Genomic DNA, 27859 nt, shown 5'->3' on the forward strand with positions numbered 1-27859 from the left:
CAGCAGCCATGTCTCTGCAACTCCATGGAAACATAGGTTTCTTTGTCCTTAAAACTGCATTCTACCTTCTTTGTCTTCCTTCCCCCAAAGAGAACTGGACAAAAAAGGTCAGAATTGGATTTGTTATTCATACATTTGCATTGATTTAAATACATTACATACAATTTCTACAGTGCATTAGAAGAATGATAATGGGGGCAACAGCACTCTCACAGCCCAGCCTCCACTCCCTGACTGGGGGGACAGGCTTATGGCTGGCAGAGAGACAGGCCGTTCTGAGAGTGCCACCAGAAGCCTGCCCCGGCACTCAGGGCCCCTAGCTCTCCCAAAGTCCACATTCAAGGCAGCCTGAGTACAGGCTTCAAGGGAGAGAGGAGACCAGCCAGGAAAGGATGCCCTGCACTCTTGCCTTCCAGACCTTGGACTGGCTCCCTTTTACATTGGACCCAATTTTCTCCTGACTGCAGAGCTGGTCTGAAGCAGGACAGTACAGATGTAGCTGGTAAAGTACCAGGTTCCTCTTCAGGTGCCTCTGGCTCTCCTAGGCACCTAGGTAAGGAGTCTTGCCAGCATGTTTGCATGAAGACGTCTTTTCTGTGGAGGGCTACCCACACTGGGTCCCTGCTGGCTCCTGTGGTCAGGAGGCAGGTATTCTCTCAAACCTGGTTCCCAAGGCCAGAGTCCAGGTGGGCTAGATGGGATTGTCAGGGCAGGGCAGGCAGGGGAGTGGTGCCTTTGTCCTCAGGGCATGCATATCTAGCACTGAGATGCTTCCTGTCAGCTGGTGGAAGCCCAGGACAAGCTGGCTCCTGGGGGGCTGTAAGGGATGGGAAGTGGCCTAGCCCAACTGACAGGAGGGCTGCATGTCTTTGCTTTGCATCCTGGATGGTAGGAGCTGTTCAAGCAGAGTGCACACAGCCATAGTCCTCACTCCCTTTCTTTGGTTGTTTTTCAAACCTTCAAAATACTTTCTTTCCAAGGCTGATTGACCAATCGCAGGGTGCTAGAACCACAAAGTGTCCATAGCACATGAACACAGCTGCCCCTCACCACAGGTGACACCTTTTTACTCCCTCCTGAGGCCATTCTTTGCTTTGGTGTAGAAAGGGCTTGAACACCTGGCAAGCAGGGCAGCTGGGGAAAAGACACATAAAAGCAAGAAGATGCACACTGAGCTGGGCAGGCACTGGGGGACAGTTTGAAGACCTTTCTGCTTTGGGCCTTGCCTTTCTCAAGAAGCCAGGGACAAACAAATCCAGGATAATAAGCCAGGGAGAAAAGGGAAACTGTCAATTAGGAGGCAGAATGCAAGTCTGGTTGCCAATACAAGCAGAAGTGGGAGCACATAAAGAAGTCCAAGGACCTGATGATATCCTGTCCTCTTATGAGCTGAGACCACCCCAGAGCGATCCATTCTACAACCTGAACAGAACTCCTAAGTCAAAAAAGCTAGGGGGAAATATTTAAAACAACAAATTAGAGAAGGACTGGCACTAAGGATTCAGGAAGCAAGGCTGGGAAAATTCACCCATAGGCCACTTACAGCTCCCAGTGTGTACCTAGGCCATATGGATCACAATCACGTGCTGGGCATCAACTTTCTATTAAAACAGAAATTCTAAGAGTAGCCCCTCATGCCTCTGCTTGAGTGATAGGCAAGCTGCATCAGAGCAGAGAGCAGAGAGGTTCTGTAGATCATATGCAGAATCACTGAGAGCTGCAGAGCAAAATCCTGCGCACCACAAGAAGCCAGCCTACTGCCAATAGGAAGAGAAGGAAAAGATTTGGCAAAAACCCAAAAGGAAGCTGTGGCTTCTGTCTGTCCCAGAACTAGGAGCCACCCAGTGGCCCTGTAACACAGCCTTGGTTCATTGGAGTAAGCAACTGCCAGGCACCTGAATGTCTGGGTCTATGCAAATTTAGGTCTGGATTAAAGGCTTCTGACATGAGAGGATCTGGGTTCTGCTACAAGCATTTAAATTTGTTTTTGTTGTTGTTTTCTGATGCAGAATATAATAGGGAATTACAAAGGAGCAGGGTGTCAGGGAGGTAGGGACTTTCCCAGCCTGCCACAGGAGATGTTGGAAGGAAGGTGCTCCTTCTAGCCACCTGGACTTCTGGCCTGGAACTCCAGCCTCCCCTCAGAAGGGCCCAAGAGCACTCTGGTCCTTGATTGTGCTTCTCCCTGTGGGTGAGAAAGCCCTGAGGGAGGTGACTTTGAGCAGAGAGGGAGGACTGGTAAAGGCTGCTCTCCACAGGCTTCTCTGGCTTCCTTGTACCCAGCTCCCAGGCATCCTCCCAGCCCGTGTCTCACACAGCATTTCCTCTGCCTGCCATGGGCTTCTCATGGGCTACCACCATGAGAAGAAGGGCTTCCGACTCTGAAAGCTCTGTGTGTAGGACTCGCTAGCAGACCGCTGGTGGGATCGGGCAGTCTCAACAATCACAGGTGGCATCTGGACCAGGTGCAGAGGACTCTTGTTGTCTTTCAGGGCCTGGGTCAGATTTAGGATCTGTAGTGGGAAAAAGGAGACAGATGAGAGAGGCCTGGGATTCCAGATCTTCCTCTGCAGACAGGCCAGCAGACAGAGCACTCCTATAAATCAATAAAAAATAAACACACCAGCAGGTGCCTTGGCTCACACCTATAATCCCAGCAACTTGGGAGGCTAAGAGGATTGAAAGTTTGAGGGCAGTCTCAGCAACTTAGCAAGGCCCTAAGCAACTTAGCAAGACCCTATTTCAAAATAAAAAATAAAAAGATTTGAGATCTAGCTCAATGGTAAAGTTCCCATTGGGTTCAATCCCCAATACCAAATAATAAAAATAAAAAATAAACACACCAATGGAAAATCATACACGTAGACTATAAAAATAGAAATACAAAGGGACAACAAACAGAAAATGGTAACCTCTCTAGTTATTTTAAAAATACAAATGAAAAGCCAGGCACACTGGCCTGTGCCTAAAGTCCCAGCACTCAGGAAGCTGAGGCAGAAGGATTACTTGAGTCCAATAGTTTAAGCCTGGGCAATATAGTGAGATCCATCCCAATTAAAAAAAAAAATGAAAACAAATACCTCCCCTATTTTTTTGCCCTTCCATTTAGTAAAAATAGTGATGATGACTCAGAGGTGGGGAGAACTCAGTTAAATAGACAGGTTTGTGACCTCTTTTCCCTGTTCTATTTCAGATTTCTATGGGGTAGAGGTTCATTTTGCTTTGGTATGTGAACAGCAGACAAGTACAGGTGTGAATGACTTCTTGCATGTTGGGAGAAACTAGATGCTTATAGAACCTTACAGTGTTAAGGAGTAGGTATTTAGTTATGTGAAACTTGCTTAAACCAGACTCAACTTGTCTCTCTCTCTCTTTTTTTTTTTTTAATGTGGTACTAGGGATCAAACCCTGGGTCTTTTGCAAGCTAATCATACGATTTACCACTGGGTTACATTTCCAGTCCTTGACTATCATTTTGAAAGGTGAATTGGCTGAGTATGCAAGACTAAGCATGATATCAAGCTTATTCTTTTACATTGAATTCTCTGACAAGAGTAAATCGTGATTTTTAAGGTGACTTTGAGGGAGGTGACTTTGATTCTGCCAGCCTAATTAGGTCCTAACTTTACTTAGGAAAGCTAGGAAGACCACGTTACAGTTTTCGGACAACTATAATAATAACAGTTCTTCAACCATTTCATTTTCAGGGAAAATGGACTCAATGAGCCCAAGAGGTGCTCTCAGCAAAAGCCCTTAGCTAAATGGTAGGAAGAAGTAAATGTATGATTATGTCTGGGAGAACCATACTATCCTTTAAAGATGTGAGAAGTTAACTTTCTATATATAAAATCATAATTATAATAGCTATCATGTATTGAGTACTCCAAGTACTACTATACCTTTTTCAAATAATTTATCTCATAATAACCATAATGAAATAATTATTCATTAATTCCATGACACAAATGGAGAAATGAAGTGAAGGAGACATTAAGGAATGTGCCCAGGTTGGCCTCATAGGTAGTAAATGGCACAGCAAGGCATCAAACCCAAGCAGTCTAACTGGTTTGTGCCCTCCTAGGCCATCCCAGAAGTCCTTTTAAGGACTTCAAGTGATATGCATGATGCCAGTGCCCTACAGAGCTTTCAAATCATTGTTCAAACATATTTTTTACTATGCTTCTGGAAGATTAATAATGCCCTGAGTTTCTGTGGCTCCCTTTGAAGGTGAAAGTGGAAGGCCAGGCATAATACAATTTGAACTCAAAAATGTTATAACTACAGTCAACATGAGTGCTTACCATGTGCCAAGTGTTATTTTTACTTATTGCTTGATATGCATTATCTCCGGCAATCCTCTGTCCAATTGTGCAAAGTATTCTTGCTAACCTATTTTATAAACAAGAAAACAAGGCTCTTGCCCAAGATCCGAGAGCTTGTAAGTGGTGAGGTGATCTGACTGCACATACCAGCTCTTAACCACCAAGGTATATGGCCTGTCTTGAGCAACTTGAAGACAGGGAGCACTGGCTTATTTACCAATAATTTATCCAGCAACTGGCACAGAGATATGCCTGTAATGAGTGCTTCAGCAAGCACTGGATCCCATGGAAGAAGTTGGAGATTGGACAATACTACCTTTCTTCTCTCATGTGTTTGGACATAGTCACAAACATGTATGGCACAGACTGAAAAGTATATAAAACACAAGTTTTTACACATTTGCTCAGATGAACACATAAGCACATAAGAATCCAAAGGATGGTGCAGGCTTACCTGTCCCCGCATGACAGCAATCTGCTTATGGAACTGGCCCCTATCAAAACCAGGATCTTTCTGTAAAAGAAGGGAAAGAGATAGGAAATGTGTGAATGCCTCATAGGAACCTATTTTCTTTCCCAGTTAGAAACTTTCTAATAAAGTGAGTCCACATAAGGGTTACTGGGCTTGGTAAAGTCAACTAGCACCCTGTGAACTCCTGCTTTTACAGATGAAAAACAGAGAACAAGAAAACATCTAGTTTTCCATCTCAAACTCTGGGCTCCAGTGTTCCATTTGGAAACAAGAGCTCTGTGGATATGTTGGAGCCACATGATGTACACAATACACACTAATGTGATCTACCACCACTGTACATTTCTTTCAAACCCATTCGAACCAGGTTCTGCTGTCCATATGTGGGAACTTGCTTTCGCTGGCTAACTCAAGTCAGAGGGTATTAGCCATTCCCTCTTGGCTTTGTCAGGACCAATCAGATAAACCATCAGGAATGTCTTCTTTATGTAACCAGGTTGAGGTTCCCAGGACTTACCTTGAAGAGTTCATATAGGTCCTCCTCCAAGTCTTTGACAAAGTTAGGGTCTGATATCTTTGGAAGAATCAGATCTTTGATCTCCTGAGAGAATGGGACTTTGGCCTGGGGCAACCAGGCCCAGTAAAAGGGATCTGAAAAGAGGAAAGGCCAAAACCAAAGCTGGTGACTGGAAAAGTCCCTGCTCATCTTCTGTCTTCTATCAGGGTACTTTCAAAGACAGAATCCCTCTTCCCGGATACATAACAAAAAAGAATACTTACAAATGCTATTAACCATAAAGGTTGTATGGACACTAAGTAGAGGAACCAGGATTCAAACCCAGATCTGCCTAATCCTGGAGCTCTTTCCCAGACATTTTGTGCCCTTACATGATAAAAGACAGTAGAGAAGCAACTACCCACCCTGAGAGATTAAGATGGTCTGAAAATAAATCAAGTGCTGCAAAGGGGACAGTGACTCCCTACTTGTTTTTTCTCCCCCTTTCCAAAAGCTTCTTACTTATAATCAATAAGGAAGATATCAATAAGTAAGACCGGACACTGGCAGCTGCTGTAGTGTCCCAAATAGAATAAAACATAAAAAGATAGTTCTCAGTTCTACGAAAGAACAAGAAGCATGCAAAGTGGACATGAAAAAACTCATCTTTGTGCTTCTAATTTCTCTTCTCTCTCTCTTTTCTTTCTTTATTTGGGGTGTGGGAGATTGAACCCAGGGCCTTGTGCTAGTACTCTACCATGTAACTATACCCCTAACTCTCTCTGTTTCTAATTTTTAATCACCCATATGCCTTCAGTGAGAATAATATAAGTAAAAATTAATAATAATTTATATTATGGAACAGCTGCCATTGTATTAAAGGCTGAGATGCATTATTTCACTAATTCTTAGAATGGTGCTATAATAGAGGTATTATTATCTACACTGTACAGTAAGCAAACTGAGACTGAGCAAGGGAAAAGCCAGACCAGTGTTCTTAAGACTTACATGCCCTCCAAGAGTCAGGATGCTTCAGTGGGAAAGCCAGCCCATTGTCTATGGCCGCCACCTTGATAACAGGTTCCTTCACCACCACCCAGTCTGTATCCTGCAGAGCAAGGAAAGACTAGTTAGTGAGAAAGCCCATCTGCCTCAGACCCTGTAGGGTAGTAGCAAAGCAACCCATCTCACCCAACTCAGACACCAATCCTTCTTCAAATTATTTGGAACCATTCTCTGAGCTGGTTTCTGTACTGTTACCTGAACCTGGTACATTTATGGCACCTCAGACTCTGCTTGATCAAGTTCTCTGTGTTCCCTTCTTATCATAGGAAAGGATGATGACCAAAACAAAGATAATCATATGACAATTCTCCTAAAGATAGGCACTGAGAATCCACTAAATGGAAAAGAAGAAAAGTCCACTTCAGGTGGCCAGAGTCCTTTTTAGTGGACTTTGACTCAAATGCCATTTCACTGGTGATGACCAAATTTTCCAGTGAAAAATCAGATCCACAGAAGATGACAGTTGGCTTTTCTTACACAAAGAAGTCTATTCTGATTCAATGATACATAAAAAAGAAAAGGACCACAGTTAAATGGAAAAAGTGGCAGGCCACCTGTGACAGCCCATGATAGGGACACTCACTATGTGGCTCAATACTTTAGGTTCACCGTTGCCATCACAGGAATAGGGACTGTGGTTCCTAGACACTGCATCAAATCCCTTAATTTTTAAGTGTGGAATCCCAAGTTTTGCCCTACACCTGATGAATCAATTTCTGAGGTAACGGCCTGAGGAATGTACTATTTTAGTTTGTTTTGTTTTGTTTTATTTTGCAGTGCTGGGGATCAAATTCAGAGCCTTATATAAGCTAGAAAGGTGCTCTACCACTGAACTACAACTCTTCTAATAATTCAGGCATAAACTTTTGGAGCCAGTGAGAGAAAGAAATAAAACCACCATGAGAAATAAAAACTGGGGCCAGGTGTGATTGTACACATCTGCTACTCAGGAGGAAGAGAAAGGAGGATCACAAGTTACAGGCTAGCTTCAACAACTTATTGAGATGAGATCCTGCCTCAAAATAAAAAAAATTAAAAAATTAGTTAAAAAGGACTGGGGATGTAGCTCAATGGTAGTAAGCCCCTGGGCTCAAGTCCCAGTATTGCAAATAGGAAAAAAAAAAAAGAAAGGAAAACCAGGGCAGGAGGTTAGTTCAGTAGTAAAGCACTTTGCCTGGCATGTGGAAATTCATGTATTCAGTCCCCAACAATAGTGAGTGAGTGAATGAGTGAGTGAGAGAGAGAGAGAGAAAACCAAACTTCTGCTACTTTTAAAAGACATGTAGCCAAAATAGTGATGGAGAAGAGTAGCAGAGGATGAAAGGAACAGGAGAGAAAGAAAGGTACAGAAGCAGCTGTTTCTAAACTTAGTTCTGTAGAATGATGGTCAATTGTGAAAAAATGTTACATGGTTTGAAAAGGGTGTGATCACAGGACCAAACAAAATTAAACAGATTTGTTTCACACAATACTTCCCAGACCTTTTCTATGCTACTATGCAATGTGAAACTCAAAGGAACAGAATATGTTCCAACTATGTTCCAAACTTACTTGGTCCTTTTCTCATGCTATTCCTATTAAAATTAGTAGGATGATCCTTAAAACACACTGAGAGGGCTGGGGGTGGGACTCAGTGGCAGAATGGTTGCCTAGCATGTGTGAGGCACTGAGTTCGATTCTCAGCACCCCAAATCAATAAATAAAATAAAGGTCCATTGACAACTAAAAAAAAATATTTAAAAAAAAACACACTGAGAAAAACTATACCAAATATTAACCTATTATTTTAAAGCCTTGTTCTTCCCCAATTCTTCTAAACTTATATGACAATTCTGTGTGTTTATGTATTATAAAGATATTCCTTTTCATGCTCTTCTTTGAGCTATAGACCAACCTCTTACCCGAGAGCCAGAACTATCCATTGGATAGTCATATTTAATCAGCCAGTTGTCATTGCCTCGATCTGTAAACAGAAATAAAAAGTTAGCAGAAATAATCAGGGTGACTTTTTAATTTAACTAAGGTGGACTAGGTATTTTGAACACCTGGACCAACCCTTCTATTGAGAGCAACTACAGAAAATGGATAAAATATTTCAAAATCTCTGGAAGGCATTGGTTTTAACCAGACTATAAGAACTTAAAAATCAAGTTCTAGGAGATAAAGAAAATCCAGAAGAAGGGTCCCAGGATTTGTGGCTTCTTTTCCCTTACAAACCTACTAATTTGGGAAGAGATGTGACTAGAAGGTTGAGAAGTAGAACACTGTTCTAATAGTCTTATATGGCTAGTGAGTCAAAAGTTATAATCTAGTCACTGATAGGGGAAGGGGACACACTGGTAAATCATCCATACTGTGGGTTGAGACCTAAAGAACTATCTATACCATGTAAGCAAGCCAGCACCCTCTCAGTACCTGAAATTAAAGTGATTCTTGGTGGCTAGTGTGCTTGCTGCTTGCCAAAAGCAAACTTCTTCGTCCACACAGGATTTATGCCAGCGAATATTTCTACAATTTCTGATAAAGAGTATCTGATCACCAAAAATAACCAGATAGACAAACAGACAAAATGAAATGAATAAAAACAGAGAAACATGAGAAAATTAAAGCTGTCTATAGCTTTAATGTAAACATCTTACATAGATTTTTAAATGTTCAAGTAAAATATTTAATACGTTTTAGGGTAAAAAACAAAATTAAGAGTTTCAGTAGAAAACAAGAATATGTAAAAAAAAGGAATCAAAAATTCTAGAAGTAAAAAACTAAAAATTACCAAAAATAAAATTTCAGTATGGTATATGAATTTAACAGTAAATCATGCTGAAGAGGGAGATGGTGACTTGGAGACAGTAAATAAGAAAATAACCAGAAAAAAGCACACAGGAATTAAACAACGCATGCATAGTTTTATCTAACAGCATGTAACTGAGTCTTAGGAGAGAAGAGAAAACTAGGGCAAAAGTTAATATTTTAAGAGATAATATCTGAGACTTTTCTAAACTGACAAATAAAACTACAGATTCAAGATGCCCTGTGAATCCTTAGTAGGAAAAATACAAAGAAAACTACACATAGGCTATCCTAGTAACACTTTTGAAAACCAAAGATAGTGGGAGAGCACTTGCCTAGCATGCCCAAGGCCCTGGGTTTAATCCCTAGTACAGGGGGAAAAAAAAATCTCCAGGACAAGATGAACCTAAATAGAAGTTTAGACATGCAGGAAGAAATAAGAGCAATAAAATAGGTAAATAAGTTAGGAGATCTAGATAAATATTGCCAATTTTGTTTAGGTAGGACAGTTTGCATGCTTTTTTTTTTTTTTTTTTGGTACCGGGGATTGAACTCAGAGGCACTTGACCACTGAGCCACATCCCCAGCCCTATTTTGTATTTTTATTTAGAGACAGGGTCTCTCACTGAGTTGCTTAGTGCCTCACTTTTGCTGAGGCTGGCTTTGAACTTGTGATCCTTCTGCCTTAGCCTCCCGAGCCGCTAGGATTATAGACATGCACCACTGCACCAGGCTTGCATACTTTTTTTTTAGTTTTGTTTGTTTTGTGATACTGGGAAATCGAACTCAGGGCCTCACAGTGCCAAGCAAGCACTCTACCAGTGAATCACTTTATCTTTTAGAGATACATATTGAAACTAATAACTGGTTTCTGAAAATATCAACAAAACTGACAAATCTGTAGCTAAATGGATCAAGAAAAAAAAATTTAAAGGCTCAAATTACTAAAATCAGAAATAAAAGCACAGATATTACTACCAATTCTACAGAATTTTTTTAAATTACATGAGAACACTATAAACAACCATATGCCAACAAATTGGATAACCTAGATAAAATAAGTAAATTCCTAGAAACACGAAACCTACCAAGATTAAACCACAAAGAACTAGAAAATCTCAAACTGGGTGTGGGTAGTGCATGTCCATAATCCCAGCTACTCAGGAGCCTGTTAGAGAATCTCAAATTCAAGGCCAGCCTGGGCAACATAGCAAGACCCCCATCTAAAAGAAAGAAAGAAAAGAAAGAAGAAAAAAAAAGAGAGAGAGAGAAAATCTCAATAGACTTACACCTGTAAGGAGATTGATTTAGTAAACAAAAATTTCCTACTGGGCATAGTGGTGTATATTTGCATCCTAGCACTTGGGAGGTTGAGGTGAGTGTGTTGCTTGAGACCAGGATTGGAGAGCAGCCTGGGCAATGTAGCAAGACTATCTTCAAAAGCAAACAAACAAAAAATTCCCAGGTATGATATTGTAGAATTTACCAGAGAAGTAAAGAAGTAACACCAATCCTTCTTGAACTTCAAATCATTCCATGAGGCCAGCATTACCCTCAAAATGAAGCCAGAAAGAGACACTACAAGAAAACTATAGACCAATATCTTTCATGAACACTGATGTAAAAATCTTCAACAAAATACTAGCAAGCTGAATTAAGCAGCATATTAAAAGGATTACAGACAATGCACAAATAAAATTTATTCATGTAATTCAAGGAGAGTTGAATATATAAAAATCAGTCACAAAAAAAATACATGATCCTCATACTCAATATAGAAAAAGCATTTGACAAAATCTAACACCCTTTACAACAAAAATACTCACCAAGCCAGGAATAGGGAACTACCTCAATATGTATAAATCAACCTACAGCAAACACCATATTCTATGGTAAAAGACTGAAAGGTTTTCCTCGAAGATCAAGAAAAAGATAAGGATGCAATTGCTTTTACCACTTCTATTTAATATAGTACTGGAAGTCTTAGACAACGGAATTAGGCAAGAAAAAGAAATGAAAAGGCAACCAAATCAGAGGAAACACTAAAATTCAAACGTTTTTTGCAGAAACAAACAAAAAACCCATCTTAAAATTTATGAAATCTCAAGGGACCCCCCAAATAATCAAAACAATCCTGGAAAATGATAAAACTAGAAGACCCACCCTTTCTAACTTAAAAACTTACTATAAAACTATAGTAATCAAAATAGTATGGTAATGGTATAAAGAAAGACATACAGACCAATGGAACAGAATTAAGAACTCAGCTGGGTACAGTGGTGCATGCCTGTAATCCAAGAGGTTTCTGGCTCAGTGGTGGAGCACTAGCCTACCATGTGTGGGGCACTGGGTTTGATCTCCAGCACTACATAAAAATAAATAAATAAAATAAAGGTATTGTATCCATCTACAACTAACAAAACATTTTTTAAAAAGCTAATCTCAGAAACTTAGGCGCTAAGCAACTCAGTGAGACCCTGTCTCTAAATAAAACACTAAAAGGGCAGAGGATGTGGCTCAGTGGTTTAGTGCTCCTGGGTTCAAGCTCTAGTACCACCACCCCCCAAAAAAGAGCCCAGAAATGAACCCTGATATGTATATGGCCAAATAATACTGACAAGGGTGTCAAAATCATTTAATGGAAGAAAAGGCAGTCTTTTCAACAAACAGTGCTGAGAAAACTCAATACCCATATGTAAAAGAATGAAATTGGACCCTTAATACCATGTACTATATACTTAACTCAAAATGGATCCATGATCTAAATGTTAAGGCCTAAAAATATAAAATTCTTAGGAAAAAAAAAAAAAAACAGAGCAAAAGCTTCATGACACTGGATTTGGCAATGACTCTTAAATATGAAAGAAATAGGAAAAAAAAGAAAAATCTGTGTATCAAAAGATACTATCAACAGAGTGAAAAACCAATGGAGTTGAAGAAGTTAATAGCAAATCATACATCTGATAAGGGATTAACATCCAGAATATATAGGGAACTTCAAAAACTGAACAGTAATAAAATAAGTAAACCAATTCAAAGTGGGATGGGGATTTAGCTCATTGGTAGATTGTTTGCCCTGGGTTCCACCTCTAATACCACAAAATAAGTGTATAAATAAATAAGCATAGGACTTGAATAGACATTTATCCAAGGAGGATATATACAACTGGCCAGCCAATAAGCCTATGAAAATAAGTTAAATATCACTAATCATCAGAGAAATGCAAAATCAAAACTATAATAAGCTTGGCAAGGTAGGGCCCACCTGTAATCTTAGCAGCTCAGGAGACTGAGACAGGAGGATCACAAGTTCAAGACAAGCCTCAGCAATTTAGTGAGACCCAAAGCCACTTAGTGAGACCCTGTCTCAAAATAAAAATAAAAAAGGGCTAGGGATGTAGCTCAGTGGTAAAGTGCCCCTGGGCTTAATTCCCAGTACCAAAAGCAAACAAAGAAAGTACAATGAATGGTTACTATTAAAAAAAAAAAACAGTAGGGCTGAAGTGTGGCTTGGTGGTAGAATTCATGTTTAGTATGTGTGAGGTCATGGGCTCAATTCTTAGCATCTATCCCTCCCCACCAAAAGAAAAAAAAAAAAAAAACAGAAAATAGTGTTGGCAAGATGTAGAGAAATTGGAATTCTTGTGCATTGTTGGTCAGAATGAAAAATGGTATAGCCGCCATATAAAATAGTATGGTAGTTCATCAAAAAATTACTAATAGAATGACCATATATGATTCAGCCATTCCACTTCTGGTATACGCTCAAAAGGAATGCAAGCAGGTATTTGAAGAGATACATGTTAATTCATGTTCTTAGCAGTGTTATTCACAAGAACTAAAATGTGGAAGCAACTCAAGTGTTCATTAATAGATAAATGGATAAGCAAAATGTGTTATTCACATTAACTGGAACATTGTTCAATCACTAGAAGGACAATCATTGTTCAAAGGAAGGGCATTCCAACACATGCTGCAACATGGATGAACCCTGGGGACATTACACCAAGTGAAATAATCATAAAAAGGCAAATATTATATGATTCCACTTTTATGAAGTATTTAGAACAGTCAAAATCAATGGGGCTTGTGGGGAGGGAGAATGGAGAATTATTATTTCATGGGTACAGAGTTTCATTTTACAATTTGAATTCTCCAGAAAGAGTTTGTTTGAGAAATGGATGATGGTGGTAGCTGCACAATAATATGAATGTGCTTAACGTCGCTGAACTGTACACGTAAAAATGGTTAAGATAGTATCTTACCACAACGCAAAATACTAGAAAAAATATAGTTCAAAAAAGCATAAATTTGGTCAGGTTAAATGAACTAAAATTAAAATTGCACCAGAATTTTTTTTTTTAAATCACTGATGATTATGCAGCCATCTCAAAAAGTCAGAAAAAGACAAAATTAGCCAGGCATAGTGGCCTATGCATGTAACCCAGCAACTCAGAAGACTGAGACAGGAGGATCGCAAGTCCGAGGCCAGCCTCAGCAACTTAGCAAGACCCTGTCTCAAAATGAAAAATAAAAAGGACTGTGGATATGGCTCCGTGGTAAAGTACCCCTGGGTTCAATCCCTAGGATCAAAAAGAAAAGGAAAGACAAAAGTATCCTGTGGTAATAAGCTGATGCTCTAAGAATGAATTGGGATAAAGGATAAGCGTGCTCTTCAGCGTTTTGGAAGAGCCAGGTATTTCTGTCTGGCACCTGGAAAGAAGCAAGGATAAAATGGCTCCAGGCCTTACCATTTCTAAAAACTACACGCTTTGTCTGGACAAAGCTTAATTTGGAAAAGTATTCTCTTAGATCCTCTCTAAATGCATATGACCCTTCTAACATAGGGTCAAGTTCATCTGACAAGGCACTGTGACTCCCAAGCCCTGTACATCACCAGGCCTTCCCCACAGCTGCTCACCAGTGTTGCGGATAATGTAATCCAGCACCACTAAGCGCTCAAACTGCAGCAGTAGTTGCCGGTTAGTGTTCTCAGGGAGAGGTTCTGCTTCAAAACGCCGCAGCCAGTAGTCTGCATCTTTGTAGCCTTCAACAAAGAGCTGGAATGAACCAACCTGCAACCAAGAGGAAGGAACAAAATCATGTCCCTGCAACCCAAGCCCAAAGACCCGAAGGGTAGGCAGGGACCCACTAAGCTCCTGTGGTGTTCACATCAGAGACAGGGAAATTTCCAAGATCCTCATATCTTCATTTCCTTGAAAGTACAGGAGATAAGGTTTGTGACAGAGATCATCCATTCACTTTGTAAAAGAAGCCTTTTATAAATGGTCCAGAGATTAAAGTGAGAAGTTAGGTTTCTCAACAGAAACAAAGAAGACAGAAACCTCAGGGCAGGCTAGTCACAAGCCCATATTCAAGTTGGTGGGCATGTTGCTTCCCCACTTGAATGAGTGCTACCATAAACCATTACATTGGATATGCCAAACAAGTGTAATCTATACCTTTGGTGGTAGCCCAATGCGGTTAAACCGCTGTCCAACTTTTGGCACTTTCTGCAGCGCAAGTCGCTTGCCCCTGGACTTCACTCGGTCAATGGCACTATAGTTGAAGGTTTCACTGGCCAGGTATACTACCTACAGTGGAAAGAGAAGAGATACCCAGGTTAGAGTCAAGTTTAAGGAACCAGACCATCATAGGAGAGAATAGCAAGATGCTCACCAATACTGGTTCTCTTCCAGGGCACACAAAAAATAAATAAATGAATAAGTAAAATGCATTTTTTATCCCACCCAGCAACTAGGATAGGGAATATGGCTAGTCTGGACCAACTGGGTGTTGACAAAGTGATGTAGGCATACCACTTCCAGGCTTGGCCTCTAAAATCTCTCACACTCCTTAGTTCACATTTCCCCATCTCTGTAGCTGGAAATGAAGGGTTCTGAGATGGTACAACCACACAATGGAAGGATAATATATCTCTTGTCACTACATGAGTGACATGGGGGGATATGAGAGAGCTGCCTAACAGACATGAGCAAAAATTAATTCCTATTATATATATTAAACCACTGAGATTCAGGGATTGTTACGCAACAAATGTGAATTACCCTTAACTAATAGTTACCTCGAGCATTAGAAGAAGAGGCCCAAAGTCTACTTTCTTTCCAAATACAAACATACTACAATTTCTACTCTGTATCTTTTTGTTTCCTTTTAAATGTTGTGCTTTGTGCCATTATTCATATTTTAAAAAGAAACATGAAAGCTGAGTACAGTGGTGCATGCTGATAATTTCAGCAACTCCAGAGGCTCAGGCAGGAGGATTACAAATTTAAAGCCAGCCTGGGTAACTTAGTGAGATCCTGTTTCAAAAAAATTTTTTAATTAAAAAAAAAAAAAAAAAGGACTAGGGATATAGCTCAGTGGTAAAAGTGCCCCTAGGTTCAATCCTCAGTACTTATATAAACATTAAAAATTCTTAAAAATTTAAAAATACAAAAATTGTTTTTCACTTTTAATGTACTTCTATATTTATGCACACATTTTATCTGGAATAGTATGAGGAAGGAAACTGAGCACCAGGAGACAGCAGTGGGAGGAGGCTGAATTACTTCTCTCTTTTGACTCTTCTGTGTCTTCTGATTTTTGCACTATATGCATGCATTGCCAATTCAAAAAAAAAATTGTAATGGGCCCAGATGTTATGGCAAACATCTGAAACCCCAATGACTCAGGAGACTAAGGCAGGAGGATCACAAGTTCAAGACCAGCTGGGGTTGTGACTCAGTGGTAGAGTACTCACGTAGCACATGTGAGGCACTGGGTTTAATCCTCAGCACCACATAAAACTAAATAAATAAAAGACCAGCCTTAGCAATTTAGCAAGACCCCCATCTTCAAATAAAATTTTTAAAAAGCTGGGAAGATTCCTCCTAGGTTTAATCTCCAGTACCCACCTCCCCCACCAAAAAAAAAAAAAACCACACACACACATAAATTATGATGGGACATCAATATCATCACACTTGGCTGTCAAAATGCAGTGACACCATTGTAATCCATATGCATGTCCATTACCACATGTCTTATGATTATCCAATCACATATCTAACTTCTCTCTTAAAATTAATGAGATTTAGCAGGGAGAGTTTGGCACATGCCTATAATTTCAGTGACTTGAGAGACTGAAGCAGGAAGATTGCCAAGTTTGAGCCTAGCCTTGGCAACTTAGTGAGACTGTCTCAAAATAATTTTTTTAAAGGGCTGGGGTCAGGCACAGGATTACACCTGTACCCCTAGCAACTTCAGAGGCTGAGGCAGGAGGCTAGCAAGTTCAAGGACAGCCTCAGCAACTTAGTGAAATCCTTAGCAACTCAGCAAAATACTGTCTCAAAATAAAAAATAAAAAGTGATAGGGATACAGAACATTAGTAAAGTGTTCCTAGGTTCAATCCCTTATTACCAGGGGGGGAAAAACCTAGACATTTTGGGAGACAGAGAACACCTTATTCATATTAGCATTATTCATATTATTCATATTAGCATTCCCAGCACCTAACACAGTACCTGGCATGTTCATTAAGTATTAACTGAACAAATGAAAGAACGAATGAGTTACAAATTCTTTTAGAGAAGGCAACTAGTGAGTTTTAGCATAGTTCAGTGGAAAATAAGCAGAAATAGTTAAAATATAAATAGTTAGCATATAGTTAAAATATAAGAGTTAGCATATAAATACCTTAAATCAAATTTATAAGAAAATTCTTGTCCTAAGCTGTAAAATTCATTACAAATAATGCCTTATTTGCCCATGAACCTTAAAAGCAAAATAATTTATTCCCATACAAGCCTTCTTCCTTCCATTCATCCCATTTTATCAAGGTTCCCTGAAATGAATGTGCAAGGTACTATAGCAAGCACTCCCTACCTTACAAATCAGGAAACTCAGGCATATGAATGAAAGAAAGGGCTTCTTTTTTGGGGGGCAGGGGGTATTCATTTATTTTTATTTGTTCTAATTAGTGAAAAGTGCTTTCTAATTTGCCAGTTTCCACTATGAAAACCCTGATCCTCTCAAGCCATAAAGCATCGTTTGCCTCCTATCACATTTATTTTTGATCATGCTTCCTAACAAACTGCTTTTCTCCTATGATTAATGAAACTATCATAACCTGAAATCTCACAGGAACAGAGAACAGAAACAGCCAGTGAGTGAGAATTAGAACCTTACTATTTGGAGCTCCATAACAATTGTAAGCCCCATTTTCATAGTGACAGATGGACAGAATCTGGTCACAAACAGGGGAGGTAAGAAAGTGAATGATTCCTTTCACTATTCTCAGCAGCTGAACTTTAGTTGCAAAGTTCCATCTTAGTCTCATGGAAGACAACAGTTTTAGCTGTTGCTAACTTTCTGATGCAAAAAATCCTCAGGCATCATTAATAGGGAAAGAGGAAGAACAGACATGGGAAAGAAAAAGGTTGTGTGGGCAACATTAATGATTAGAATAGCTTACAAAAATAACACAGGCTAACCGGAGTATAGCCTGTGTCATGTACTGGGCTATGTGCTTTATGTGGATTATCTTGTATAATCTTTTTGTGTGTGTGGTGCTGGGGATCAAACCCAGGGCCTCATGCATGTGAGGCAAGCAGTCTACCTTTAAGTTTTTTTGTGAAATCCTAATAGCCACTCTAAAAGGAACTATTTATATCCCTATTTTTACAGTAAGGAAACAGCCTCAGGGAATTAATTGACTTGCACAAGGGTCACACAAATAAAAAGCTTTTGAGTCAGATTTCAAATCGAGCCTTCTGATTCTTAAGCACTGCTCTCCAGAAACACCAGTTAGCAGGTAAGCATAGAGCCAAGAACAGGAAGGAAATCACACAGTGATGAGCAAGGAGTATTTTAAAAGTTTTTAGAGCCTAGGAGAGGCTTAGTAGGAGGATTCCAGGTTAGGCAAGAGATCTGGGAGTGTTAATTATCATACAAGATGCTGAAAGTGTGTTGTTTAACTATCTTCACAGAAAAATAAAATCAACATATAAAGGGAGGGAATGAGCACAAATCCAGGCAGTGAATTACGTATCAAATGGGAACCATAAGCCTGGTCAAACATTCACTCTCTCCAGCCTGAAGTTGGAGGAAATCTTTGGAATTGTTTCCTTGATTAGACATTTATTCACTGATTCAGATATTTAATGAACACTTACTTACTATATAGTACTTTGCTAGGTGCTTAGAATGGGAAATGAATATCTCAAGAAGTGATCTCTAACTTCTAGAAATTCACAAACTAGTTGGCCTATTGTTTAGAGTTCAGTGGAAAAGAAGCAGAAATAGTTAAAACATTCACAATAATCCCATTGTCTTCTTAAAAAATCCTAAAACAATGGTGCACACCTATAATCCCAGCTACTCAGGAGACTGAGGCAGGAAGATCACAAGTTCAACACCAGGCTGGGCAACTTAAGGAGGCTTTTGTCTCAAAATAATAAGGACTGGGGATGTATCTCAGTAGAGCACCTTTGTTTTCAATCCCCCAAACTGAAGGGAAAAAAAAAAACAAAACAAAAAATGTAAAACCGAGTTTGCAGGGCAGTTCCTATCTGCTGATCAATTTCTTTGCCATCTAAACCTATGAAGAAAACCTCAAGCAGAGGTTTTTGATCTCAAGGCATGGTCTAGAGGGGGTCAATGGATGGATTTCAACTAGTCACCTGAAAATATACGCAAAATACTAATTGCAAATATGTGTGTTTTTTTCTAAGAACAGGACCTTCAGCTGTCATCAGATTCTCAAAGAGGGTTATGACCCAGAACTATGAAGCCCCCTCTGCAGCCTCAGGCCATAAGATCAGAGTGCCACTTGTTACTAAACCTCAGGTGCCACATACTCAGTGGGTGATGATGTGTCCTTAATTGCTTGAATGCTGACCAACATATTCCTTCCCCTCATAACTCTTGGAGAGTTTCATGAAGTACGGGGGTTCTTAAACAGCTCATCCATTCTAGATTATATCTAAAGTCAGATATGGTGGCATGCTCCTGCAGTCTCAACTTCTTTTGAAGCTGAGGCAGGAGGATTACTGGAGCCCAGAAGAGCCAGTCTGGGCAACATAGCAAGCTCCTGTCTTTAAAAAATAAAAATAAAAAAATTGAAATCCTGAGTTTTAAAAGTAGCTAGGTTTCTAACCAGCTTGGGGTTCCCTGGGATATAAAGACCAAGAGAGCCCATAAATGTGCATTAGACATCTGTGAAATTCCTGAAATTGTATATAAAAATCTGTATGTATGTCCTTCAAGAACAACTTTCATCAGATGAATAATTTGTGAGCCTAATCCTGTTACCTTCTCCCAAAAAAGGACTTTCCAAGATTGAAACAGCCCCCACTGGACCCAAAGTCCCACTAACAAGGTTTAAGCCTCAGCAAAACTTTAGCCCAGCACTAAGGTCACTGACCTTTGTACGGGGTACAATGTTGAGTTCCAGTTTTTGGTCCACCAGGCTGGCCCCTGCCTCTGAGAGATATCCCTGGTTGAGGACAAGGCAGTCACGGCCAAAGCAGCAGGGACAGCACAACTTCTGCAGCCACTTGGTCCACTTAGGATTAAGATGCCCATATGGCTCTTCATTCTTGGGTTTGAAGACAGCAATGATCCTCTACACAGACAAAAGAAAAAGGTGAGTTGGGGGGATGGGTTATAATTCAGTAGTAGATTGTACACTTGCATGCACCAGGTCCTAGGTTCAATCCCTAACACCACCAAAAAAAAGTCAGACCAAGTCAGCAGAAATCCAGAAGGAAATGAGTGCACACAAGAAGACAATTCCTGTTTAGTCAGACAGAGGCTACTCCCTAGCTGGTAAGACACCAGTTTGTATGTGCAACTGAGACCCACTGATCAAAAGAGCTGTGGCCAAAGGTGTCAAGTCTCCCCATTCTTCTTGCTACTTCACTCCTTTCCTTCACTCTTCTCTCATACTTATCTCTAACTTTGTGCTTCAAAGAAATAAGGTGAATGGATTTGTACATTTCTAGAAGCAAGATTCAGAAGCCAACTCAGTGGCTCATCTTGAGCCATAGACTGCAATCTTATACCAATACCAGAAGGATATAACATCACACTGCATATAATAAGAGCTCCAAAGTAATCTTCTCCTCCAAAAGTGAGGAAATAACTTGTCATCTTTTTTTTGCATGTATTCCTGCCCCCATTTATTCAATAGGACCTTTCCTTTATATGGCATGCCAGAACTTTAACACCATAAATCTCCAGCTTCCAAGGTATATAAACACAATTTCTCTTTATCAATTATGTAAAGACTCAAAAAGTTATCAATTAACAGGAAATAAAGTACTATGGAATGAGGCTTAAAAATTCCTTCATCAATGGTTAATTTCCTCTGTCAATCTTATTATCTCATCTCTTGGGTATTAAAATCTTGAAATAAAAAGTTAGAAATGACAAACAAAGAAAACAACCAAAGAGCCAGGCATGGTGACACATGCCTGTAATCCCAGTGACTCAGGAGGCTGAGATGAAAGGATCAAGTTCAATATCAGCTTGGGCAATAGAGTGTACCTGGGTTCAATCCCCAAAAAAGGAGCCTAAGAGACAACGAGAAAAGAATCTGCTACCGGTTAGAATAGAATTCTCTTAAGTAAATTCTGATAGGCAAGGGACCAGGACAGAAGAGACCACAAAGATTAAATCCATCTTCTTCAAATGTCATTGGAAATATGGGATAACTAGAAACTCTGGCTCTCCCTCCTGAAGATTTTCTTCTACAGGTCAGTCAGCTCTCTGAGGTTGTTTTACATTTATCTAATTCCCTCCAGTCCCCAAACTGGTAATTCAAAGAAAGAAAAGCAAATATGCTAACCAAGTGACTCATCTTCATATCATATGACCCTCCTCCTCCCCACACTCCACAGCCAACTCAGGCTAATGTTCACTTCATATAATTGACTGTTACTGAATAATCAAGAATACCCTCCTTACCCACCAGTATTCAGTTGAGAAAGAAAATGAATGCCTAGTTTTCCTCACCATCCTCTCTCTCCTTTAACAGACTATCAATTCCTTTATTACATCTAGGAGAAATTTTAAGTTTAGTGCCAATATTTTAAAAATACCTTTCCTTAATACCCACTTAGTAATGTCCCTGTTTAATGAAGAGGTTGAAATACAGATAGCTAAAGTAATAGTAGTCCATGAAGATGAGGATAACAACAGAACTGCACAAGGAAGCAAGAGGTCACCCACTGGCTGGTGTCAGGCTCTACAATCAGTTATTGGAACCTGGGACCCAGAGAGTTCCGAATAGCTCTACAGAAAGAGAGTATTATGCTGTGAAAGAAAGGCCCTTGAGCAGGGTCTAGTGATGCACACCTGCAGCCCCAGCCACCAGAGAGGCTGACATAGGAGAATCACTTGAGCCCAGGAGTTCTAGACCAGCCTGGGCAATCTCCCTTAAGAAAAAAAAGAAGAAGAAAAAGAATAAGAACGAGAAGAAGAAGAACAAGGAGGAGGAGGAGGAGGAGGAGGAGGAGGAGGGAGGAGGGAGGAGGAGGAGGAGGAGGAGGAGGAGGAGGAGGAGGGAAGGAAGGAAGGAAGGAAAGAAAAACAACAAGAAAAAAGATAGATGGAGAGGAGGAAAAGCAGCAACAGTCATTGTCATAGTCGCCCGCCACCACCCTTTTCTCCAGGAACCTAAAATTTAAGATAGTTCAAGTGCATCACTCATATCGCATAGTGAAATAAAGAGAAATGATCTTTAATTAAAAAAAAAAAGTGACCTTTAATGAAACAGTTTCTTTAAAAGTTTCGTAAACATTAAATGGATGATTCTTAAACGTTTCGGTCTTAAGATTCTCTTAAATTCTTAAAAATTATAAAGGACCCCAAAAAGCTTTTGTTCAAGGTCTATCTGTTGTATTAAAAATTGAAACTGAGAAAACTGTTTAATTCACTTAATAATAAACATAAACCTACTATACATTAATCATGATATATTTTAATGACAAATGAAGGTGTATTTTCCTAGCCTTCATTTTCAAAAATACTTTGGTGAAAGAAGACTGGCATTGTTTTACATTTTTCAAATCTCTTTAACGTCTGGCTTAATAGAAGACAACTGGGTTCTCACATCTTCCTTAGTAGTCAATCTGTTTCGATATCACACATCACGTGATCTCTGGAAAATTCCACTCTACACTCATAAGGAAATAAGAGTGAAATAGGCAAATAAAGTCTTACAATTATTAGGAAAATAATTTTTAGCCTTGGACCCCAAAAAGGAATTCATAGGAGCCCCTGGGCCACACTTTAAGTACTACTGCATTCTGCATTAGAGGTTGGAGAGAAAAAGCTGTCCTTGACTTATTTAGGTAGAGAAGTCTTATTTACATACATATTAACTCTTTTTTAAAAACATGTTTTTAGTTGTAGATGAACACAATACCTTTATTTTATTTATTTCTTTTTATGTTGTGCTGAGGATCGAACCCAGTGCCTCACAAGTGCTAGGCAAGCGCTCTACCACTGAGCGACAACTCCAGCCCACACATTAACTCTTGTTTGTTTGTTTGATTTTTGGTACCAGGGAGTGAACCCAGAGGTGCTTAATCATTGAGTTACATCCCCAACCCTTTTTTAAATTTTTTTTATTTTAAGGATCTCACTAAGTTGCTTAGGGTCTTGTTAGGTTGCTGAGGCTAAATTTGAACCTGTAATCCTTCTGCCTTAGCCTCCAGAGCCGCTGGAATTACAGATGTGCACCACCACACCTGACACATACACATTAACCCTTACAGAAGGGAAGAAAGGGCTATTCCAAACATATTAAACCCTGAAAGAAGATGAGTCCAAATAGACAGAATGTAGTGAAAATGATTTAGCTTGTGTGTATTTTCACACCACACTGCTGATCCAAACTGCTTTACCCATTACAACTTGTGGCTTGGGAGAACTGCTTGTATTGATAGTAGATGATGCTTAAAATCTCAAGATCTGTATAGGATGCACAAATTTGACCATCTCTTAACATTTTTAAAAAATATATTTTTTAGTTGTAGATAGACACAATACTTTTATTTTATTTATTTTTATGTGGTGCTGAGGATCGAACTCAGTGCCCCACACATGCTAGGCGAGCACTCTACCACTGAGCCACAACCCCAACCCAACTTTTAACATTTTAGTAAAAGAATTTTACTGTGTTTGAAGTAAAAGAAACAAGAATTTCTTAGAGGACACATGTGGTTGGAAGAAGCATATTCAATATTTTAAGTTTTATATTTGAAAAATGGAAGCAGGCACAATGGCACACACCTGTAATCCCAGCGGCTCAGGAGGCTAAGGCAGGAGGATCACAAGTTCAAAGTCAACCTCAGCAATTTACTGAGGCCCTAAGCAACTCAATGAGACTCTATCTCTAAATAAAATATATATTTTTTTAAAAGTGCTGGGGATGTAGCTCAGTGGCTAAGTGCCCTGGGTTGAATCCCCAGTACTAAGGCAAAAAAAAAAAGAACTAAAAATGGAAAAAGATGCCACTTTCATGGCAAACAGTTGGTGGATAAAGTCTATTAAAGGTTGAAAATTGGGCTAGGGATGTAGCTCAGTAGCAGAGTGCTTGCTTAGCACACGGGAGACTGGGTTCATGCCCCAGCACCACAAAAATAAATAAATAAATAAATATTGAAAATCAATGATAGGAGGCCAAGTTCCTAGAACATGTGGGCAGTGTCTTTATAGATACTGTAATTGGCATTGATGCAAATACCAAACTTACTATGATCTAATGAACTGCTATTCTCAATGGTTATAAAAGTATCTTCTCAAAATTATACTACTTTTGCCTTTTTCAATGTTGTATATCCAAGAAAGCCAATCCAGGGATCAATAAGTACAACAGAACAAAACAAAAAACTCTAAGCTTCATCTAAAAACCAGGAACTACACCAGGGCCTTTCATGTGTAATATCTCATTTAATCCTCTTAAACTAGTAAATCACATGCTGTTCTGTGATTCCTGATAATATGAACATCTGGTAGGACTGACCACACAAACTAGAGAATGTTCAAAAAATATGTTTGTTCCTGAGTGAACATGAGACCTGAAGCACAAGGATGTAAGTGAGGAGGGGTAATGTGAGCACACTCCACCATGACTCCTAATCTAGCACTTTCTCTCTAACAGTTCCAGGTCCCCACTTACTCTGTGACAGAAACCATTCTACGTTGGGAAATGGAATTAGGACTAGAATCAGATTCTTCAAGAATCTTTTCAGACTAAGTTTCAAAAGTAGCCATTATAGAAACTGCTGCTCCCAGGTTCTTCCCTAGTCATGGGACTCCTGATGGTTAGCTGGGCAAGATAAAGACTACAGTTCTTTTAGGCAGAAGGCTCTGATGCAACTCTAGGAAAGGTCCTGAGGGGTGGCGACATTCTTTCTCTCCTTTTCCTTCTTCCAAATAGCTGAAAAACAGACAACATCTCTGCAGCACAAGCAGCCACTTGGAACATGAAGTGGAAGCCACACACTAAGGATGGCTGAATCCTGGATAGAAGAAGGACCTGAACCCCGTGATAAAGTAAAATGCCATGCAGCCTACAGAAGTCCTTTACACAAGAGATAAATGAACCTTTTTTTCAAATCATTATTATTTTAAAATGTCTGTCACACACTGCCAAATTCAATACTAAGCAATATATTGGCTAAAAAGAGAAACCAGAAATTCAGATGAGTAACTCTGGGGCAGCAGAGCATTGTGGTTAGAAGCATGACCTCCAGAGCCAATATGCCCAACTCCACGATTTGGTTGCTGTGAGACCTTGGGTAAATTAGTTATACTATGTGCTTCAGTGTTGTCACCTGTGGGGATAATTATAGTACTCATCTTGGAGGGTGGTTATAAGGATTAAATGAGCTACTATTTGTAAAACACAACCTGGCATATAGTAAGTGCTATGTAAGTATTTGTTAAATAAAATACATTTGGAGTAAGGTCAAAATGACAATACTAACTACAGTGAGGGGCCAGTGTAACCCCCCCCAAACAGCATTTAGGAAGTAGTCTTCTGTTCTAAATCACATTTTCCTCAGAGGGAGCAGGATGGTTACATTAAAAGTTTGATCAGAGCATCTTGTTTTGAGTTCCCCTCTAATAAAGAATAGTGGCCAGGAAATTTTAGCGACCGATATCCTAAACATCACCAAGAAACTTACCTGTGGTGTGCCTTTCTCTGTGTATGTATGAAGTGATAGTACTTTATCTTCCAGGGATAACTGAGAGATCCTATTACTCCTACCAGTGGGACCTGAAATACTGCCATGGGAATTGTAAAGTGTCATGAAAAAAAAAATCTTTTTCATCCTGAACCTATCAAAGATAATCTTAGCACATTCTCAGTCCACAAGCTAACCTCCCCGTCGCCCCACCCAAAAAAAACAAAACAACTCACACATTAAATCTCATTCTGGGGGCTAGAGTTGTGGCTCAGCGGTAGAGCACTTGCCTAACATGTGTGAGGCCCTGGGTTCAATCCTTAGCACCACATAAAAATAAATAAACAAAGTAAAGGTATTGTGTCCAACTACAACTAAAAAATAAATGTTTAAAAATAAAATCTCATTCTGTTTTAAAAAGACAAAGCACTTTGCTGACTTTTAGATCTCAGGACACTCAACTTTTCTTGTTTCTAGAAATTATGGTTCCCATTTGAGTTTTCAAGCTCCCTTATTTAAGGGTCTTGGAAAAGAACTATTACTCTCAAAGCCTTTCATAACCCAGGTTATGTACACAGAATTGATGGCAGAATTGTCTTCTGGTTCTTAATAATTCAGGGATGACTTTCATGAATAAATGAATCATTCAATGGACCTGACCAAGAGCTACAAATGATAGCTCATCCTGGTCACTCACAACTCCTCTATCAAAACAGTATACTGGCCAGGCATGGTGGCACAAGCCTGTAATCCCAGCAGTTGAAGGATCATGAGTTCAAAGCCACCCTTAGCAACTTAGCAAGACCCTAAGTAACTCAGCAAGACCCTGTATCTAAATAAAAAATTAAAAAAAAAAAAAACAGACTAGGGATGTGGCTCAGTGGTGTGGGGCAATTTGTAAAGCACTTAAGTACTGTTTTACAATTTGTAAAGCACCCCTGGGTTCAATCCCTGGTACCAAAAAAATACAACAACAACAAAACCAAATATACTGTGCATCTAAAGAGTCCACGCAGGAGAGATGCTGGGAAAATGTGAGAAAATTTTGGCACCCACTATTTTAAGAAGTATAATAATAACACATTTTCCCAATGAACCATTATGGAACATCTGAAGACTTCAATAACCCTGGCTTGACCTAAGTCAAATGCCTTAAATTCTTCTGTAGTTCTCAAAAGGATAAAAAGTCACTTCTCAGCTGCCCTGGTTGCTCCATGCCCTATCCCATGCCCATCCCCCTGTAAATGCATGCAGGGGACAAAATAAAGGTCAGCAAAACTCCACCTTAATTGAAAAGCAAACTGCTGATAGGCCTGGGAGAGAATGAAAGTAAAAGATAGCAGAGAGTCCCATGTTTCTAAAACTCCACGTTCTACACTGAGGAACTGTCAGAAATGATTTGAACCTTTTCCCAGCGGAAGTGAACAATAACGAGGCCAGGTGAAACTGATGCGTACCCCCACGCTATCACAAACTTCTGTCAATAAAATCCAGGGACTGTGGCAGGAGATATATATCATCACAACACAGAAGACCGGGACTGAATCCTCAGAGCCCCTGATGGTTCACCTGTTCTTCAGAACAGAAACACATTGCTTCGGTGCAAAAAGAGGAACAAGCCCAGAGCCCCAAATCTGTACAAATCTGTAAACCAATGGCCGAACAGTAGTCTCAGTAGTTTATAAAGCTAAGGAACCTACTGCAAAACAGCATCTGCTTAAGCTTCTCTGTCTAGAGGCAAATTGCCCCACACCACTGAGCCCTCAGCCTGTTATCTGGTCAATTTCCTCTTTTCATTTTCACGCCTCCTCCACTAAATAGGTTCTGATTTATTTCTTCATCCTGCAGAGCTTCCCTATCTCCAGTCCTCAGTGGCATCCCAAAATCCTGCTAAGGGCTGGCACTGTGAAGTTTCTCTCTTGCAGCTTTTCTTTTTTTCTTTCCCTGAAGGTGCAAAACCCGGAACTCCCTCAGTGCTCCACCCGCCCGGCGACCGCGATCCCCAACCCAGCTCTCACCCCCTGAGGGTCCTTGACGAAGTAGCTTCCGCTGGAGCCCTGGTAGATGCGCTCAGGGCAGATGCCCCGCTCGATGGCCACCTCGGCCTGCCGCACCACCGCCTCGAACTCGGGGTCCTCCGGGAACTCGTTCCGCTCTCGGTGGGCCTGCGCTGCGTGCGCCGCAACCGCGGCCTGGGCAGCCAGAGCTTGGGCCTGCGCCGCCACTGTATGAGTCTGGCCCTGGGCCGCCGCGCCCCGGGCCCGGTCCAGCAGTGGCTGCCGCTCCCGGTCGTGGCCCGGCGAGCCTGGCGGAGAGGGGCCCGAGCCGGCTGCCGCCGCCACGCGGACCGCGCCCCCTGGTACCTGCGGAAAGTGAGTTCCCGAGCCCGATGGGAAGGTGTACTCCGGGGGTTGGGCCCGCTTGGGGGACACTAGTGGGCTCGTCTCGTCCATCCCTCTGGCCGCCGGCTCCGGGACCCGGCGCGCTCCACACAGCTGAGCTCGCGGCCGG

General features: G+C 40.4%; 1 protein-coding gene across 1 annotated transcript; it reads right to left on the bottom strand.

Moving 5' to 3' along the window:
• Window positions 1-108: 108 nt before the first annotated feature.
• Pi4k2a (phosphatidylinositol 4-kinase type 2 alpha) lies at window positions 109-27859 on the bottom strand. Its single transcript, XM_027930094.2, has 9 exons — window positions 27367-27859; window positions 19573-19773; window positions 14608-14739; window positions 14067-14220; window positions 8257-8318; window positions 6299-6398; window positions 5312-5445; window positions 4777-4836; window positions 109-2513 (listed from the first exon to the last, which is right to left on the bottom strand). The coding sequence occupies exons 1-9, from the start codon at window positions 27799-27801 to the stop codon at window positions 2352-2354; spliced, it is 1440 nt and encodes a 479-aa protein (XP_027785895.1). The 5' UTR covers window positions 27802-27859; the 3' UTR covers window positions 109-2351.

Source organism: Marmota flaviventris, chromosome 4, assembly GCF_047511675.1.
Source record: "Marmota flaviventris isolate mMarFla1 chromosome 4, mMarFla1.hap1, whole genome shotgun sequence".
NCBI lineage: Eukaryota > Metazoa > Chordata > Mammalia > Rodentia > Sciuridae > Marmota > Marmota flaviventris.